Source organism: Pseudophryne corroboree, chromosome 1, assembly GCF_028390025.1.
Source record: "Pseudophryne corroboree isolate aPseCor3 chromosome 1, aPseCor3.hap2, whole genome shotgun sequence".
In the NCBI taxonomy this organism is placed as follows: Eukaryota; Metazoa; Chordata; class Amphibia; order Anura; family Myobatrachidae; genus Pseudophryne; species Pseudophryne corroboree.
The window spans coordinates 754,562,197-754,581,058 of NC_086444.1; the positions used below are offsets into that span (position 1 = coordinate 754,562,197).

At 45.6% G+C, this 18,862-nt stretch overlaps 1 protein-coding gene across 3 annotated transcripts in view; it reads right to left on the reverse strand.

Moving 5' to 3' along the window:
- Positions 1-3,693: 3,693 nt before the first annotated feature.
- ABCG2 (ATP binding cassette subfamily G member 2 (JR blood group)) overlaps positions 3,694-18,862 on the reverse strand; it is a 449,463-nt gene continuing 434,294 nt past the window's right edge. For all 3 annotated transcript variants that reach the window (XM_063916996.1, XM_063917005.1, XM_063917014.1), the window contains 3 exons: positions 18,247-18,336; positions 7,460-7,560; positions 3,694-4,687 (listed from right to left, as the gene is read on the reverse strand). In XM_063916996.1, the coding sequence (XP_063773066.1) occupies positions 4,543-4,687; positions 7,460-7,560; positions 18,247-18,336 (336 nt within the window). In that variant the 3' untranslated portion in view covers positions 3,694-4,542. The remainder of the gene's footprint in view (positions 4,688-7,459; positions 7,561-18,246; positions 18,337-18,862) is intronic.

Below are 18,862 nucleotides of genomic sequence, written 5' to 3' on the forward strand. Positions count from 1 at the left end.
ATCCTTGATGTCCAGTGATACCATGTAATCCCCCTCTTCCAGGCTTGCAATAACCGCCCTGAATGATTCCATTTTGAACTTGAACTTCCTTATATAAGTGTTCAAGGATTTCAAATTTAGAATGGGTCTCACCGAACCGTCTGGTTTCGGTACCACAAACATTGTGGAATAGTAACCCCGTCCCTGTTGAAGGAGGGGAACTTTTATTATCACCTGCTGGAGGTACAGCTTGTGAATTGCCGCCAGTACTACCTCCCTGTCCTGGGGAGTAGCTGGCAAGGCTGATTTGAGGTAACGGCGAGGGGGAGACGTCTCGAATTCCAGCTTGTATCCCTGAGATACCACTTGTAGAACCCAGAGATCCACCTGTGAGCGAACCCACTGGTCGCTGAAGTTCCGGAGACGGGCCCCCACCGCACCTGGATCCACATGTGGAGCCCCAGCGTCATGCGGTGGACTTAGTGGAAGCAGGGGAGGATTTTTGTTCTTGGGAACTGGCTGTATGGTGCAGCTTTTTTCCTCTACCCCTGCCTCTGGGCAAAAAGGACGCGCCTTTAACCTGCTTGCCTTTCTGAGGCCGAAAGGACTGTACTTGATAATACGGTGCATTCTTAGGCTGTGAGGGAACCTGAGGTAAAAAAGTCGACTTCCCAGCTGTTGCTGTGGATACGAGGTCCGAAAGACCGTCCCCAAACAATTCCTCACCCTTATAAGGCAAAATTTCCATGTGCCTTTTAGAATCAGCATCACCCGTCCACTGCAGAGTCCATAATACTCTCCTGGCAGAAATGGACATCGCATTAATTCTAGATGCCAGCCGGCAAATGTCCCTCTGTGCATCTCTCATATATAAGACTACGTCTTTAATATGCTCTATGGTTAGCAATATAGTGTCCCTGTCAAGGGAATCAATGTTATCAGACAGGGAATCAGACCACGCTGCTGCAGCACTGCACATCCACGCTGAAGCAATAGCAGGTCTCAGTATAGTACCTGAGTGTGTATATACAGACTTCAGGATAGCCTCCTGCTTTCTATCTGCAGGCTCCTTTAAGGCGGCCGTATCCTGAGACGGCAGTGCCACCTTTTTTGATAAGCGTGTGAGCGCTTTGTCCACCTTAGGGGATGTCTCCCAGCGTAACCTATCCATTGGCGGGAAAGGGTACGCCATTAGTAACCGCTTAGAAATTACTAGTTTCTTATCTGGGGAACCCCACGCTTCTTCACACAATTCGTTTAACTCATCAGATGGGGGAAAAGTCACTGGCTGCTTTTTCTCCCCAAACATAATACCCTTTTTTGTGGTAACCGGGTTAATGTCAGAAATGTGCAACACATTTTTCATTGCCGTAATCATGCATCGGATGGCCCTAGTGAATTGTATATTTGTCTCATCCTCGTCGACACTGGAGTCAGACTCCGTGTCGACATCTGTGTCAGCCATCTGAGGTAGCGGGCGTTTTTGAGCCCCTGACGGCCTCTGAGATGCCTGGGCAGGCGCGGGCTGAGATGCCGGCTGTCCCAAAGCTGCGTCATCGAACCTTTTATGTAAGGAGTTGACACTGTCGGTTAATACCTTCCACATATCCATCCACTCAGGTGTCGGCCCCGCAGGGGGCGACATCACACTTATCGGCACCTGCTCCGCCTCCACGTAAGCGTCCTCATCAAACATGTCGACACAGCCGTGCCGACACACCGCACACACACACAGGGAATGCTCTGACTGAGGACAGGACCCCACAAAGTCCTTTGGGGAGACAGAGAGAGAGTATGCCAGCACACACCACAGCGCTATATAATCAGGGATGTACACTAACACAAAGTGATTTTTCCCTATAGCTGCTTTACATATACAATTTGCGCCTAAATTTAGTGCCCCCCCCTCTCTTTTTTACCCTTTGAGCCTGGAAACTGCAGGGGAGAGCCTGGGGAGCTGTCTTCCAGCGGAGCTGTGAAGAGGAAATGGCGCCAGTGTGCTGAGGGAGATAGCCCCGCCCCCTTCTCGGCGGACTTCTCACGCTCTTATATTTATATTATGGCGGGGGATTTTGCACATATATAGTTTATTGGACTATATTATGTGCTTTTTGCCATAGAAGGTACTCTAATTGCAGCCCAAGGCGCCCCCCCCCCCCCCCCCAGCGCCCTGCACCCATCAGTGACCGGAGTGTGTGGTGTGCATGGGGAGCAATGGCGCACAGCTGCAGTGCTGTGCGCTACCTTAATGAAGACCGAAGTCTTCAGCCACCGATTTTCAGGATGTTCTTCTTGCTTCTGGCTCTGCAAGGGGGACGGCGGCGCGGCTCTGGGACCGGACGATCGTGGACGGGCCCAGTGTTCGATCCCTCTGGAGCTAATGGTGTCCAGTAGCCTGAGAAGCCCAAGCTAGCTGCAAGCAGGTAGGTTCGCTTCTCTCCCCTCAGTCCCTCGTAGCAGTGAGTCTGTTGCCAGCAGATCTCACTGAAAATAAAAAACCTAACAAATACTTTCTTTACTAGAAGCTCAGGAGAGCCCCTAGTGTGCAACCATCTCGGGCCGGGCACAGATTCTAACTGAGGTCTGGAGGAGGGGCATAGAGGGAGGAGCCAGTGCACACCAGATAGTACCTAATCTTTCTTTTAGAGTGCCCAGTCTCCTGCGGAGCCCGTCTATTCCCCATGGTCCTTACGGAGTACCCAGCATCCACTAGGACGTCAGAGAAAAATTAGATTTGTAATGTCAAATATACAATATATCACGTGCCCTAGCACAGCAAAATATGCAGTGTGTAATAAAACGGTTATTGTGGTAAGGCTTGTTTAACATATATTATGGTGGATATACTGTAATGTAACACGCTACTTTATAGTGTTCGGTGCATTTGAGATGGAAATAAAAAAAATAGTTCTTAAACTACAAGCAACGTTTCACTTTACAATGGATACTTCACACATTGTTGAAAAGCAACACCTAGTGGCAAAACATCAATATTGCACTCGCCGGAGACTATAATTCATTACATTGTGACTGAATACCCACACTGCAATAAGGTGCAGAGAATTGTGACTAGTTTTTCCCAGTACATGCCACATGGAGGATAGATGAGCATGGCTCCATCTGTATGTGCTTTTCGACGAAAATGTGCCACAGACCAACGGCCAAAAATCGTGGTAATAGCCAGTTTTATTTGGCTGAAAATCTTTTGTTCATAATTGGATACACTCTTAAGACAACTGATTACAGAATGATCCTGGTCTCACAATGGTCAAATTGAACTGGGTTTTTTAGGGGGTTACAAGAGCATATTACTGCAGTCAGATGGGCACTGCTCAAAGGCTAAGAAGTTATCAGCATTTATCTTCAACATGTCGTAGAATGTTCTAATGTTTTTTCATCTCATTACCTGGCATGCTTGTATTGGACTCTGTAGCCAGCAAGTAAAGTTCTCTATGGTGTATATTTATGGGTATTTCAGCACTCTGACTTTTATCTCTACATTTATGATGCAGAAGCTATTGTAAACTGCCACTTTTGGGCTGGATGATCTCAGTGTAAAGTGCTGGAAAATGGGAAGTTCTATTTATGCACGTGTCACCAAATGCAAGAACCACATATTGGGCTTTGTCCGTTTGTCTGTATGTACCCTATACACAAGCGCATTTGTGTCACAACACTCATGTTGAAGGTGTTCAAAGAAACCATAAAACCAGCTTATGAACATTGATTTATTTCTGATACAAACACTGTAGTTCTTTGTAAGTTTTTTTAAACATTCTTAAGTTGTCATGTGCTGGAAGTGTCAGAAATGCTGCACATTTTGTCCCTGCAAAAAATGCATAGCATATACCTAGAATGGTTTCATTACAGTTACAAAACAAATTTTAGTTGAATTAGACAAAATATAAATATAAAAACAAAGTTACTAAAATTAGAACTATTATAGTATGTTATAAACAAACAGTCATAAATAATTCAGAACAAGTACAATTTACATTACTGTAAAGTCATACTTATAACATGAAATGGAACAAAGGTAAAACACAACGGGGTAAATTTACTAAGATGGTAGTTCTATTTAAGATGGGATGTTGCCCATAGCAACCAAAAAGATTCTACTTTTTATCTAGCACCTTCTAGAAAATGTTGTTGCTATGGGCAACATCCCATCTTAAATAGAACTCCCATCTTAGTAAATTTACCCTGTTGTGTCTTTTCTGCACACATAACAGCTTGGTACAGAACACACACACACACAAAGCACTGTGGGTACAAAATGTAAACCATTGTGTCATAAGGGTCACAACTGTTATTTGTGTAGCTTAAAAGGAACTTTGTATTATCGATTTGTTAATAAGCTTACATTCAAACTATACTTGGCCCACTAATCTGCATTACAACAATCAGTAGTGCATCATCACCAGGTAATCTATTGGCTGCAATCTGTTGATTAAATTTAGATGTGCATCAGCCGTTAAGAAATGAAGGATCACTTAGTGATTCAGTTTAAGGAATATATGTACAAATAAACATTTATAAGAAGTGCTGTCTGCTGATCGTAGCTTATGTGAGCTTCTTCATAAAATATAGCTTCAAGTAGGCGATCGTGAGGAATATCAGGGTCATTATAGCCAACGCCAAATGGTTCTGCCACAGGCCCCAGGAGCCGAGCTCAATTCCTTGCTTTATTAAATAACTGTCACCGGTCCTTTAAAGAGAGCAATGAGGAAAAAAGTTAGATGGTTAATAACTGATCACAGACAGATCAGGGAAATCTACAGCATCATGAAGCTGGGAGGTTTGTCAGGCTTTTATCATTTTGATAATCAACAATTTTGTCATTATTTTATTAACAATTATTTATATAGTGCACACATTCCGCAGCGTTTTACACACCAGTCTCTGCCCCAGGGGAGTTTACAATCTATGTTCTCTACCACACACACAAACACTAAGGTTCATTTGTAAGACGCCAATTACCCTGCCAGTATGTTTTTGGATTATTGGAGTAAACCAGCGTAAACCCAACCAATGGGAGAGCATACAAACGCCACAATGCTAGAAACTTGATGGGAAGCAAAACCAAGACAACAGTTCTTTTACCAGAATGTCAAAGTAAAGCTGTGGCTGCTGCATCTGTTTACTCCATAAGTGCAACATTGCCACAAGTTGACCAAAGCTGGTGCACAATGGCCACCATCAAAGAAACACTTGCTCAGTTGTGAGATGTGTATATATACACCAACTTAAAAATCATCTTTCTAGACTACAGGCAGACTGTATCCTAGTAATAATTAATTAATGTTCATTTGCATATTGGAGCTGATTGGCTGGGGCGTCTATTATCATTTCATTATGCCTTCTCCAGGTTAATACATCTGCCCCTTAGCGAGAAGTGATACACTGAGAAGGGCGTGTGGAAACATCTAACTAAAGGATTGGAGAAATACAGATTTGGCAATATAGGATGTATATTCGTTATGAGATCACGGAGAAAAACAAAGGCCAGGAGCACAAACCCACAGAGGGCTTTTTAATATATTTTAAGACCTTATTGGTCAGTATGGATGGTGTAGTGGTTAGCATTACTGCCTCACAGTACTGAGGTCATGGGTTCGATTCCCACCATGGCTCTGCCTGTTGTGGGGTTTGTATATTCTCCCCGTGCTTATGTGGGTTCCTCTAAGCACTCCGGTTTCCTCCCACAATCCAAAAGTTTACTGGTAGGTTAATTTGCTCCCAACAAAATTAACCCTAGCATGAATGTGTGTGTCTGTACATGTGGTAGGGAATATAGATTATAAGCTCCACTGGGGCAGGGACTGATGCGAATGGCCAAATATTCTCTGTAGAGCGCTGTGGAATATGTGTGCGCTATATAGATAACTGTTAATAAATATTGTGTTTTTAACATGGATATATTGTGGATGTTGTACAACATTGTTTGCTTCCACAAAGATTTTTGACACTCTAAACACCCTGCTTCAATTAACATTAAATTATACATAATTATATTATTTAGTTTGCATAAATCATTATATACACTCACGCATGTGTGCCAAGCAGAACTTAGGGCAAACAAAAACATATGAAATTGACTTTTGCAAACTAAAAACTGAAGTATAAGGCACTCACAACTGTGACCTGCACCCTCACAGTAAAGACTGACAGATAATACAAATGAGGTGACACTCAGGATTAAATAATCTACACCTTAACAAGGTAGTGTTGTGTCACCAAGGTACATCTGTCCATGTGCCCATCCTACAGTGGAAGCATGGGCAGGACTAAAAATAGACCAATATGGAGGCATCTAACATCTTTTTGGTTGGGACTAATGGGCCCTATACATTTAACGATCCGCCGCCAAGCTGCCCGATGGCGGATACGGCCGACAGGTGACCCAGCGGGGGGAGTGAAGTTTCTTCACTCCCCCCTGTCACACAGCTCCGTAGAAGTGCAGGCGAATATGGACGAGATCGTCCATATTGGCCTGCATGCGCTGCCGACGGTGCACCAGCGACGAATGAGCGCGGGGCCGCGCATCGTTCATCGCTGGTGACTCCACACTCAAAGATATGAACGGTATCTCATTCATTAATGAACGAGATCGTTCATATGTTTGAGAATTATTCCCTACTGTGTAAGGCCTATTAGAATATGGAGGCATCTAACACCTTTTTGGTTGAACATTCTGTGCGGCACATAAATATGTGCTAAAGTGACATACGATGATCAGTGTAAATGTATCATGCAGAGAAGGTAGAGAAAAAAAAATCACTTAAAAAGATTGGGATGCAGTCGGCTTCTCAGCGATAAGGATGATGGTAGTCAAAGTCACGACACTGGCCAGAGGACCGTCACCAGAATCCCAGCATCGCGCAATGCCGATACTGGAATCCTAACTGCCAGCAACCTCGTAAAGGGGACAGATGAGGTTAGGCTGCGGGAGGGGAGAAAAGGGTTAGATATCAGGAAGGGAGGGTTAGCGGGTGAGGTGTAGTATACTGATGCAGTAGCCGCCGGGATACTGACCAGCTGGATACCGCTGTCTTGCGACTGCCAGCATCCTCAGCGCCGGGATCGAGTAGCACACAAATTATTTGTTGTTACTTTTTTTCTATAGCATTTTTAGTTTATTCTTTTTGCCCCTCCTTTAGACGGGCAGGCTGGTTGTTGACTCTCCCATACACTGACACTTTTCAGGATCTAGTGCTATGTAGCTCTAATTGCAGTTTGATTTGTGCCCCCAGACAGCTTCTTTCTTGAGCTCTGTTTTCATGAAATTGAGAGAGCAGGGACTAAAAATTACTACCCATTTGCCAGTCTCTTAGGTTGACACAAACAATCCTGATCTATTTATTCCACAGGTCCACTGGCCATTTTATCTACATAGATCGACCCAATATAAATTCAATGTGAGCTGATAAATTAGTTAACTAAGAATTGATGCACGATGACACAAATACCATACACTTACACATAACCAGGGGTGCTTGAATTGCAAGGAGGTGGGTCCCAAAAACTGACTGTACTGTTTGGGCAGAAAACCAGGTCGGGAAATTCATTTGCTTGAAGAGCCTGAAATTAGAAATAAATGTTATACAAGTCCATGCATCAAGTAAATTAATGTTACCCTTTACTTCAATGTAAAATCATAAAGAGATGAAAACTGAATAGGTAGCATTCCTAAAACTAGGCATTTTCAATATATACTGGAGTGGTTCACTCATTATTAATCAACTTTAATTATCTTTAATTTATATGGTGCCACCAGGGGGTATATTTGCTAATGTTTGATTTTGGATTAGATTTTTAGAATGCAAAATCAAAAATAACTTCCTCATTTATTCCTATTAGTCCAAATATATCACATGCAAGAAGCTGCTGTGGTTTCTCTATTTCTGGTTTACATACATCTCCGACAGTGGGGTGTGTTCTGTGCATGTGGAGAATGGGTCCTTCATCGCTGCACACAGATGCGTCACAAAGTGCACATCGGTTCATATTTTCTTACTGTGCATGCATCCGAGCCGCATTGCGCTCAGATGCATGCACAGTAAGAAAATGACGCACCTGTAGCGAGTGATTTCAGGGCGTGTGTCTGCTGACGGCTGCAAGCTTGTGCATGCAAAATCATGGCATCTAAGTTGCTACTGCTGTGTTCAGTCTCCATAGCAGTAGACCAACCCTTAGCACCAATGTTCCACGTTTTTACATGTAGTCTGCGAATGTGTACACAAGTGCAATTGAGCTTGTGATGGTTTTGGTGGGCGTCTCTTCTCATGTCTGGCCGGCAGCAGCACTTGCTAACTCCCGCAATTCCGTTGCCCAGAATATCGCACTTGCCTTTACATTATTATTAATATCTGACCTGATACATTGGCAGACGTTGTGGTGGCTGCGCCTGCGATTGTACACGTTGAGGATGAGCAAAATTATTTTAAAAACCCAGCAGCGCAGAAAAGTACAAAGATGCCCCGCGGAGCAAATGCAGAGGTTCAGCAGCTGTGCACATATTCCCAGCTCTCACGCACATCCTTCAATAACGGCAAGTCGAATAAATCAATGGACATGCAGCATGGCAACCTGAACAGAGATGACAGAGGCACGCTGCTTGAATATGGATTTGTTTTTGCCACGACAAATGTTGCCTGTCAATCACTCTGTGCAAAGGTAAAGCTGCAAGTGGCATCGCTACTAGGCTTTGGTGCGTGCGCATAATTGCAAAAACATCGTCATAGCGTCCGTCACCTCTACTTTTATAGGCATCATACTTTCCCACATCTTGAATCTGCCACTGTGACACGCATCCCTGTCTTCACTAACAATTACACTAGTGGATAGTTCACTGCCACTTTATCACCACACTTATTCTTTGTTACTGGATGGCCATGGACATACAGTGCATCCAGAAAGTATTCACAGCGCTTCACTTTTTCCACATTTCTCTAACGTCCTAGAGGATGCTGGGGACTCCGTAAGGACCATGGGGAATAGACAGGCTCCGCAGGAGACAGGGCACTTTAAGAAAGCTTTGGATTCTGGGTGTGCACTGGCTCCTCCCTCTATGTCCCTCCTCCAGACCTCAGTTTTACACTGTGCCCAGAGCGAGATGGGTGCACTGCAGGGAGCTCCCCGGAGTTCTCTGCCTAGGAAGCATTTTTGTTTGGATTTTCTCTACATTTTTACAGGGAGCACTGCTGGCAACAGGCTCCCTGCATCGAGGGACTGAGGAGAGAGGGGCAGACCTTCTTCATTAAGATAGGCGCTGCTTCCTCGGCCACTGGACACCATTAGCTCCAGAGGGGGTGAACGCAGGTTCTTACTGGGCGTCCACCCCCGGAGCCGCGCCGCCGTTCACCTCACAGAGCCAGAAGAAACAAAGTCAGAAGACGTCTCAGGCGGCAGAAGCCTTAAGAGCTTCACAGAGGTAACGCACAGCACTGCAGCTGTGCATCATTGCTCCCATACACCTCACATACTCCGGTCACTGTAAGGGTGCAGGGCACAGGGGGGGGGGCCCTGGGCAGCAATATAACACCTCTCTTATGGCAAAAGACAATATACATGTACAGGTAGGCACTGTACATGTATATAAAAGAGCCCCCGCCATATTTTAATAACTTTGAGCGGGACTGAAGCCCGCCGCCGAGGGGGCGGGGCTTCTCCCTCAGCACTCACCAGCGCCATTTTCTCTCCACAGCACCGCTGAGAGGAAGCTCCCCGGACTCTCCCCTGCTTACACATGGTGAAGGGGTGTTTAAAAGAGAAGGAAGGGGGGCACATAATTGGCGGATAACATATTATACAGTGCGGCTAGGGAAAAACATTTTGTGTTGGTCTCCAGGGTCATTGCGCTGGGGTGTGTGCTGGCATACTCTCTCTCTGTCTCTCCAAAGGGCCTTATAGGGGATACTGTCTTCAGAAAAGAGTTTCCGTGTGTGTGTGTGTGTGTGTGTGTGTGTGTGTGTGTGTGTGTGTGTGTGTGTGTGTGTGTGTGTGTGTGTGTGGTGTGTCGGTACGCGCGTGTCGACATGTTTGACGAGGAAGGCTCGCTTAATGTGGAGGGGGAGTGCTTGAATGTCATATCGCCGTCGGCAGCACCGACACAGGAATGGATGGATATGCTGAATGTCTTAAATGCAAATGTCAATCTATTGCATAAAAGGTTAGACAAGGCTGAAGCTAGGGATCAGTCAGGTAGCCAGACCATGCCTGTCCCTGTGGCGCCAGGACCTTCGGGGCCTCAGAAGCGCACCATATCCCAGATCGATGACACAGATACCGACACGGATACTGACTTTAGTGTCGACTATGAAGATGCAAAATTACAGCCGAAGGTGGCAAAAGGTATTCGGTACATGATTATTGCCATTAAAGAGGTTTTGCATATTACTGAGGAACCCCCTGTCCCTGACACGAGGGTACACATGTATACAGGGAAAAAGCCTGAGATCACCTTTCCGTCCTCATTTGAGCTGAGCGAATTGTGCGAAAAGGCTTGGGAATCTCCAGATAGGAGACCACAAGTTCCCAAAAGGATTCTTATGGCGTATCCTTTTCCACAAACGGATAGGATACGATGGGAATCTTCGCCTAAAGTAGACAAGGCGCTGACACGCTTATCCAAAAAGGTGGCACTGCCTTCACAGGATACGGCTTCCCTCAAGGATCCTGCTGATCGCAGACAGGAAATTACGATGAAGCACATTTACACTCATTCCGGTACTATTGTTAGACCGGCTATGGCGTCGGCCTGGGTTTGTAGTGCTGTCGTGGCATGGGCAGATTCCTTATCTACGGAGCTTGACACCTTAGATAGGGATGCCATTTTAATGACCATAGAGCATATCAGGGAGGCTGCCTTGTATATGAGAGATGCTCAAAGAGACATTTGTTTACTAAGCTCCAGAATAAACGCTTTGTCTATTTCTGCTAGGCGGCTCTTGTGGACCCGACAGTGGACGGGAGACGCCGATTCAAAGCGACATATGGAATCCTTGCCTTACAAGGGGGAGGAGGAGTTTGGAGACGGCCTCTCGGACCTTGTCTCTACTGCTACGGCTGGTAAGTCAAATTTCTTACCTTATGTCCCCCCGCAGCATACAAAAAAGGCACCTCATTATCAAATGCAGTCCTTTCGTTCCAATAAGAGCAAGAAGGTACGGGGATCGTCCTTTGTTGCCAGAGGAAAAGGCAGGGGAAAAAGGCTGCACACAGCTAGTTCCCAGGAGCAGAAGTCCTCCCCTGCATCTGCAAAGTCCACCGCATGACGCTGGGGCTTCCCGGGGGGAGGCAGACCTAGTGGGGGCTCGTCTTCGGTTTTTCAGCCACGTCTGGGTTCGCTCGCAGGTGGATCCCTGGGCATTAGAGATTGTTTCTCAGGGATACAGGCTGGAATTCGAAGACTTGCCTCCTCGCCGGTTTTTCAAATCGGCTCTGCCGGCTTCCCCGTCAGAGAGGGAGCTAGTGTTGGCAGCAATCCAAAAATTGTATATTTAACAGGTGATTATCACAGTTCCTCATCTCCAGCAAGGAGAGGGATATTACTCAACCCTGTTTGTGGTCCCGAAACCAGACGGTTCGGTCAGACCCATTTTAAATCTAAAATCCCTGAACCTGTACTTGAAGAGGTTCAAGTTCAAAATGGAATCACTCAGGGCGGTCATCGCCAGCCTGGAGGGGGGGATTGGATGGTGTCCCTGGACATAAAGGATGCTTACCTTCATGTTCCGATATTCCCCCCTCACCAGGCGTTCCTGAGATTTGCAGTGCAGGACTGTCACTACCAATTTCAGACGTTGCCGTTTGGGCTTTCCACGGCCCCCAGAATTTTCACCAAGGTAATGGCAGAAATTATGGTGCTCCTGCGCAGGCAGGGTGTCACAATTATCCCATACTTGGACGATCTCCTCATAAAGGCGAGATCTCGGGAGAAGTTGCTGGACAGCGTGTCTCTGTCCATGAAGACGTTGCAGTTACACGGCTGGATTCTCAATATACCGAAGTCCCAGCTAGTCCCTACAACGCGTCTGACCTTTTTGGCCCTGATTCTGGACACAGACCAGAAAAAGGGTTTTCTTCCGATCGAAAAGGTTCAGGAGCTCATAGCCCTGGTCAGGAACCTATTAAAGCCAAAAAAAAAGGTTTCAGTGCATTATTGCACACGGGTTCTGGGGAAGATGGTAGCTTCATACCAGGCCATCCCCTTCGGCAGGTTCCATGCGAGGACTATTCAATGGGACCTCTTGGACAAGTGGTCAGGGTCCCATTTACAAATGCATCAAAGGATCACCCTGTCTCCCAGGACCAGGGTATCTCTCCTGTGGTGGCTGCACAGTGCTCACCTACTAGAGGGTTGCAGATTCGGCATTCAGGACTGGGTCCTGGTGACCACGGACGCAAGCCTCCGAGGCTGGGGAGCAGTCACACTGGGAAGAAATTTCCAAGGTCTCTGGTCAAATCTAGAGACTTGTCTCCACATCAACGTCCTGGAGTTGAGGGCCATATACAACGCCCTGCGTCAAGCGGAGGAATTGCTTCGGGAAAAACCGGTTCTGATTCAGTCAGACAATGTCACGGCAGTGGCTCATGTAAACCGCCAAGGCGGAACGCGAAGCAGAGTGGCCATGGCAGAAGCGACCAGGAATCTACGCTGGGCGGAAGGCCATGTAAGCGCACTATCAGCAGTGTTGTTCATCCCGGGGGTGGACAACTGGGAGGCGGATTTCCTCAGCAGGCACGACCTTCATCCGGGAGAGTGGGGACTTCATCAAGAAGTCTTCGCACAGATCACGGGTCGGTGGGGGCTGCCTCAAATAGACATGATCGCGTCCCGTCTCAACAAAAAGCTAAAGCGATATTGCGCCAGGTCAAGGGACCCTCAGGCGGTAGCGGTAGACGGTCTGGTGACACCTTGGGTGTTCAGATCGGTCTATGTGTTTCCTCCTCTTCCTCTCATACCCAAGGTGTTGAGAATAATAAGAATAAGCAGGGTCATAACAATCCTCATTGTTCCAGATTGGCCACGGAGGACTTGGTATCCGGAGCTGCAAGAGTTGCTCACAGAAGATCTGTGGCCTCTTCCTCTAAGGCAGGACCTGCTGCAGCAGGGGCCCTGTCTGTTCCAAGACTTACCGCTGCTGCGTTTGATGGCATGGCCGTTGAACGCCGGATCCTAGCGGAAAAATGGATTCCGGAGGAGGTCATTCCTACCCTGATCAAGGCTACGAAAGACGTGACGTCGAAACATTATCACCGTATATGGCGAAAATATGTTTCTTGGTGTGAGGCCAGAGCTGCTCCTACGGAGGAGTTCCAGTTGGGCCGTCTGCTTCACTTCCTTCAAACGGGAGTGAATTTGGGCCTAAAATTAGGGTCCATAAAGGTTCAAATTTCGGCCTTATCCATTTTCTTTCAAAGAGAATTGGCTTCTCTTCCTGAAGTACAGACTTTTGTGAAGGGCGTGCTGCATATTCAGCCTCCCTTTGTACCTCCGATGGCGCCTTGGGACCTAAACGTGGTATTAAGTTTCCTCAAGTCACCTTGGTTTGAACCACTCAAAACAGTGGAGTTGAAATACCTCACTTGGAAAGTGGTCATGTTGTTGGCCTTAGCTTCTGCAAGGCGGGTTTCGGAATTGGCGGCTTTATTATATAAAAGCCCATACCTGATTTTTCACGTGGATAGGGCAGAGTTGAGGACTCTTCCTCAATTTCTGCCCAAGTTGGTCTCATCTTTTCATATGAACCAACCTATTGTCGTGCCTGTGGCTACACGGGACTTGGAGGATTCCGAGTCCCTGGATGTGGTCCGGGCTTTGAAGATTTATGTGACCAGAACAGCTAGGATCAGGAAGACCGAAGCTCTGTTTGTTCTGTATGCGGCCAACAAGGTTGGCGCTCCTGCTTCAAAGCAGACTATTGCTCGCTGGATCTGTAACACGATTCAGCAGGCGCATTCTTCGGCAGGATTGCCATTGCCTAAATCGGTTAAGGCCCATTCCACTAGGAAGGTGGGCTCCTCTTGGGCGGCTGCCCGGGGGGTCTCGGCACTACAACTGTGCCGAGCGGCTACTTGGTCGGGGTCAAACACCTTTGCAAAGTTCTATAAGTTTGATACCCTGGCTGAGGAGGACCTCCTGTTTGCTCAATCGGTGCTGCAGAGTTATCGCACTCTCCCGCCCGTTTGGGAGCTTTGGTATAATCCCCATGGTCCTTACGGAGTCCCCAGCATCCTCTAGGACGTTAGAGAAAATAAGATTTTACTTACCGGTAAATCTATTTCTCGTAGTCCGTAGAGGATGCTGGGCGCCCGTCCCAAGTGCGGACTTCTTCTGCAAGACTTGTATATAGTTATTGCTTACATAAGGGTTATGTTATAGTTGATCGGGTTTGAACCGAGGCTATGTTATTGTTCATACTGTTAACTGGGTAGTTTATCACAAGTTATACGGTGTGATTGGTGTGGCTGGTATGAATCTTGCCCTTAGATTTACAAAAATCCTTTCCTCGTACTGTTCATCTCCTCTGGGCAAGTTTCTCTAACTGAGGTCTGGAGGAGGGACATAGAGGGAGGAGCCAGTGCACACCCAGAATCCAAAGCTTTCTTAAAGTGCCCTATCTCCTGCGGAGCCCGTCTATTCCCCATGGTCCTTACGGAGTCTCCAGCATCCTCTACGGACTACGAGAAATAGATTTACCGGTAAGTAAAATCTTATTTTTGTTATGTTACAACCTTATTACAAACTGGAATAAATTCATATTTTTTCCCTCAAAATTCTACACACAATACCTCATAATGACAACGTAAAAAAAGTTTTTGGGAGATTTTTGAAAACTTATGAAAAATAAAAAACTAAGAAATCACATGTACATAAGTAGTCACAGCCTTTGCTCAATACTTTGTTGATGCACCTTTGGCAGCAATTACAGCCTCTAATTGTTTTGAATATGATGCCGCAAGCTTGGCACACATATCTTTGGGCAGCTTCGCCCATTCCTCTTTGCAGCACCTCTCAAGATCCATCAGGTTGGATGGGAAGCGTCGGTGCACAGCCATTTTCAGATCTCTCCAGAGATGTTCAATCGGACTGAAGTCTGGGCTCTGGCTGGGCCACTCAAGGAGATTCACAGAGTTGTCCTGAAGCCACTCCTTTGATATCTTGGCTGTGTGCTTAGGGTCGTTGTCCTGCTGAAAGATGAACCGTCACCCCAGGCTGAGGTCAAGAGGTTTTCATCCAGGATATCCTGACTCTTCTCCCAGTTCCAGCCACTGAAAAACATTCCCACAGCATGATGCTGCCACCACCATGCTCCACTGTACGGATGGTAATGGCCTGGTGATGAGCGGTGCCTGGTTTCCTCCAAACATGATGCCTGACATTCATGCCAAAGAGTACAATCTTTGTCTCATCACACCAGATAATTTTGTTTCTCATGGTCTGAGAGTCCTTCATGTGCATTTTGGCAAACTCCATGCGGGCTAACATGTGCTTTTTACTAAGGAGTGGCTTCCGTCTGGCCACTCTACCATACAGGCTTGATTCGTTGATTGCTGCAGAGATGGTTGTCCTTCTGGAAGGTTCTCCTCTCCACCAAGGAATGCTGTAGTTTTGACAGAGTGACCATCGGGTTCTTGGTCACCTCTCTGACTAGGGCTCTTCTCCTCCGATCACTCAGTTTAGACGGTTGGCCAGCTCTAGAAAGAGTCCTGGTGGTTCCGAACTTCTTCCATTTACGGATGATGGAGGCCACTGTGCTCATTGGGACCTTCAAAGCAGCAGATATTTTTCTGTACCCTTCTACAGATTTGTGCCTCGAGACAATCCTGTCTCGGAGGCCCACAGACAATTCCTTTGACTTCATGCTTGGTTAGTACTCAGACATGCACTGTCAAGAGGGTATGCGGTCTCTAGGTCGACAGTGTCTAGGTCGACCACTATTGGTCGACAGTAACTAGGTCGACAGGGTTTCTAGGTCGACAGGGCCTCTAGGTCGACCGGTCAAAAGACCAGAGGAAAAGCAGCGCTAAAAATGAAGAATGGATTGTCTGTCAGGTTCACACAATTTAATAAATATATACACAAATATGTAAATAAACTATTGAAACAAAAATTAAAAATTTAAGAAGGGGTCACCCAAATAATATGTAGACGCAAATAAGCCAGTTGACTACTGGAATAATGGAAATCAAGGTAGACAGTCCAATAGCGGTCGACCTAGACACTGTTGACTTAAGTGTGGTCGACCTTCCATACCACACCCGTCAAGTGTGAGCCCTTACATAGACAGGGGTGTGCCTTTCCAAATCATGTCCAATCAACTGAATTTACCACAGGTGGATTCCAATTAAGCTGTAGGAACATCTCAAGGATGATCAATGGAAACAGGATGCACCTGAGCTGAATTTTGAGCTTCATGGCAAAGGCTGTGAATACTTATGTACATGTGATTTCTTAGTTTTTTATTTTTCATAAATTTGCAAAAATCTCAAAAAAAAAAATTTTCTTGTTGTCATTATGGGGTATTGTATGTAGAATTTTGAGGGAAAAAAATAATTTATTCCATTTTGGAATAAGGCTGTAACATAACAAAATGTGGAAAAAGTTATGCGCTGTGAATACTTTCCGGATGCACTGTATACAGACTATCAGTAAAAAGGCAAAAAGGTGCTCTTAACGTCAAACACAAGTTTAAAAAAATACCTATAATAACATATATCTATATACAGTAGTTGGAGGGAAAAATACAGATCGAGTTTTTTTAAATTACACTAGTTAAACCACAAGATGGCACCATACTGCTTCCTATCTACTTTACGTGGAGGTAAGATGAACTAAACCTTGAATGTGATACATAGCACGGCGATAAAGTACTAACCAACCAGCTCCTAACTGTCATTTTTCAAACCCAGCCTGTAACATGGCAGTTAGGGGCTGATTGGCTGGTGCATTATCTCAATTTAGCACTTTTCAAGGCTTAGTACACCTCCCCATGTGTTTGAAATATGACAGGAGCTGACTGGTTGGTTCTTTCTCCACTTTTTGTATCTCTATAGGCATTTTAAAATCTTAGATGTATTTGTCATGACAATGTATGTGAGGAATCCAGTGAATGTGGCTATAAATATCACTCTTTACAAAGACACTGATAAAACAGTACTAGTCTTAAGGTTAAGATCTAAATAAGGGCTATTATAAATCAAAAGAGTGAGCCAAGTATCCCATCACTGTACAAAGTTAAGAAAAATAAAGCGGAATTAATCCCTAAATATAAAGAAATAAAAAAGAGGCGAAAAAATTACTACTGACTTGCCTTGGGGCTTTTCTTGCCCGCAAAATGTAAACAGGTTATAAACAGGTTATAAAAAGCCTGATTAAGCATGGCTTGCAAAAGCAAAATCTTTCTCTAATGGGCAAAACCATGTGCCCTGCAGGTGAGGCAGATGTAACGTGCAGAGAGAGTTAGAGTTGGGCGGAGTGTGTTAAAACTGAAATCTAAATTGCAGTGTAAAAATAAAGCTGTCAATATTTACCCTACACAGAAACAATATAACCAACCCAAATCTAAAGACCCATACACACTTGCCGATAAAATGAGCGACGTCGCTAATTTTCCCCCTTCCTGAGCGACGTCGCTCATTTTATCGGCAAGTGTGTATGCCGCCAGCAACGACCGATGCGCGGCCCTGCGGGTCGGCAACGATCGTCGCTGTCGCCAGTGCATGCATGCAGGATCTGGACTGTCGTCACTGAGCGATATGAGCTGTCATATCGCTGTGTGTGTACAGTCGGGCACCGACCGGTTGGCCCGGCAGGGGAAACAGACGACGTCGCTCACAGAGCAACATCGTCTAATGTGTACAGACCTTTACTCTCTCTGCACATGTTATATCTCCCCCTCCCCCCCCCCCCCTTCCCCTGCAGTGCACGTGGTTCTACCAATTACAGGGAGATTTTGCTTTTGCGACCCATGCTGAATCAGGCCCAAAGTCTGTTGCAGACTTGGATCAGTGACTTGGAATGGTAACAGTCTTTCACAGGAATACGGCAAAGTTTAGTAAGCAACTTCTGACTACATCTTTTATGTAAACGGAATTATTATGAAGACCAAATTCAATGGGATGGTATCTATATCCTGGCAGTTTAAGCCCGACTGTCAGAATGACAACAGCAGCATCCATCATTTTGAAAACACTGTAAAAACAAATGCTCAACCAGCAGCTGTAATCTGTCAGTCTGTTATGCAAGAGTATAGGACTTACAGTCAGCCCATATCGGGGTATGCTGAAGTACTTCAGCCAGGATATCCAATCCATTATAGATGTCAAATTCACAAGTAATCCAGAAAATATCTACAAAGCAAAAGCACATACACATTCATATTAGCAACTGTCATATTTTTAAAAGGTCATACACACGTTTGTTTTATAAATTATTGTAAGCCACTTCCTCAATCGAAATTGTTGTAAGACAGCAGTAAAACAACAAGTACAAATCCATTTACTTAAAGATGCACCCTATCTTTGGATTTTTTTTCAAAATGCAAGCACATTTAGTGATGTATATAAATATGACTTTGGGGCAGTTATGAATCTTGTGAATGTGTTTCCATATTTTCCTGTCTGGAAGCAGGGAACAAAAGTGAACATGTGATGATTCTCTCCCTCAGACTCTCCATCTCTCTACAAACCTCCAAACGGGCTCTCTAGACCCACTTCTTCACCAAACCCCCTGTTCCACGCTCACTGTCCATCCCATCTGTGTCACCCCTGTCTGTCTGCCCTTCCCCTTTAGAATGTAAGCTCTCACCAGCAGTTCCCTTATGTGCTTTTCCTTCTCTTACTTGAACCATCTTCTGCTTCATACTCCCTTCAACAC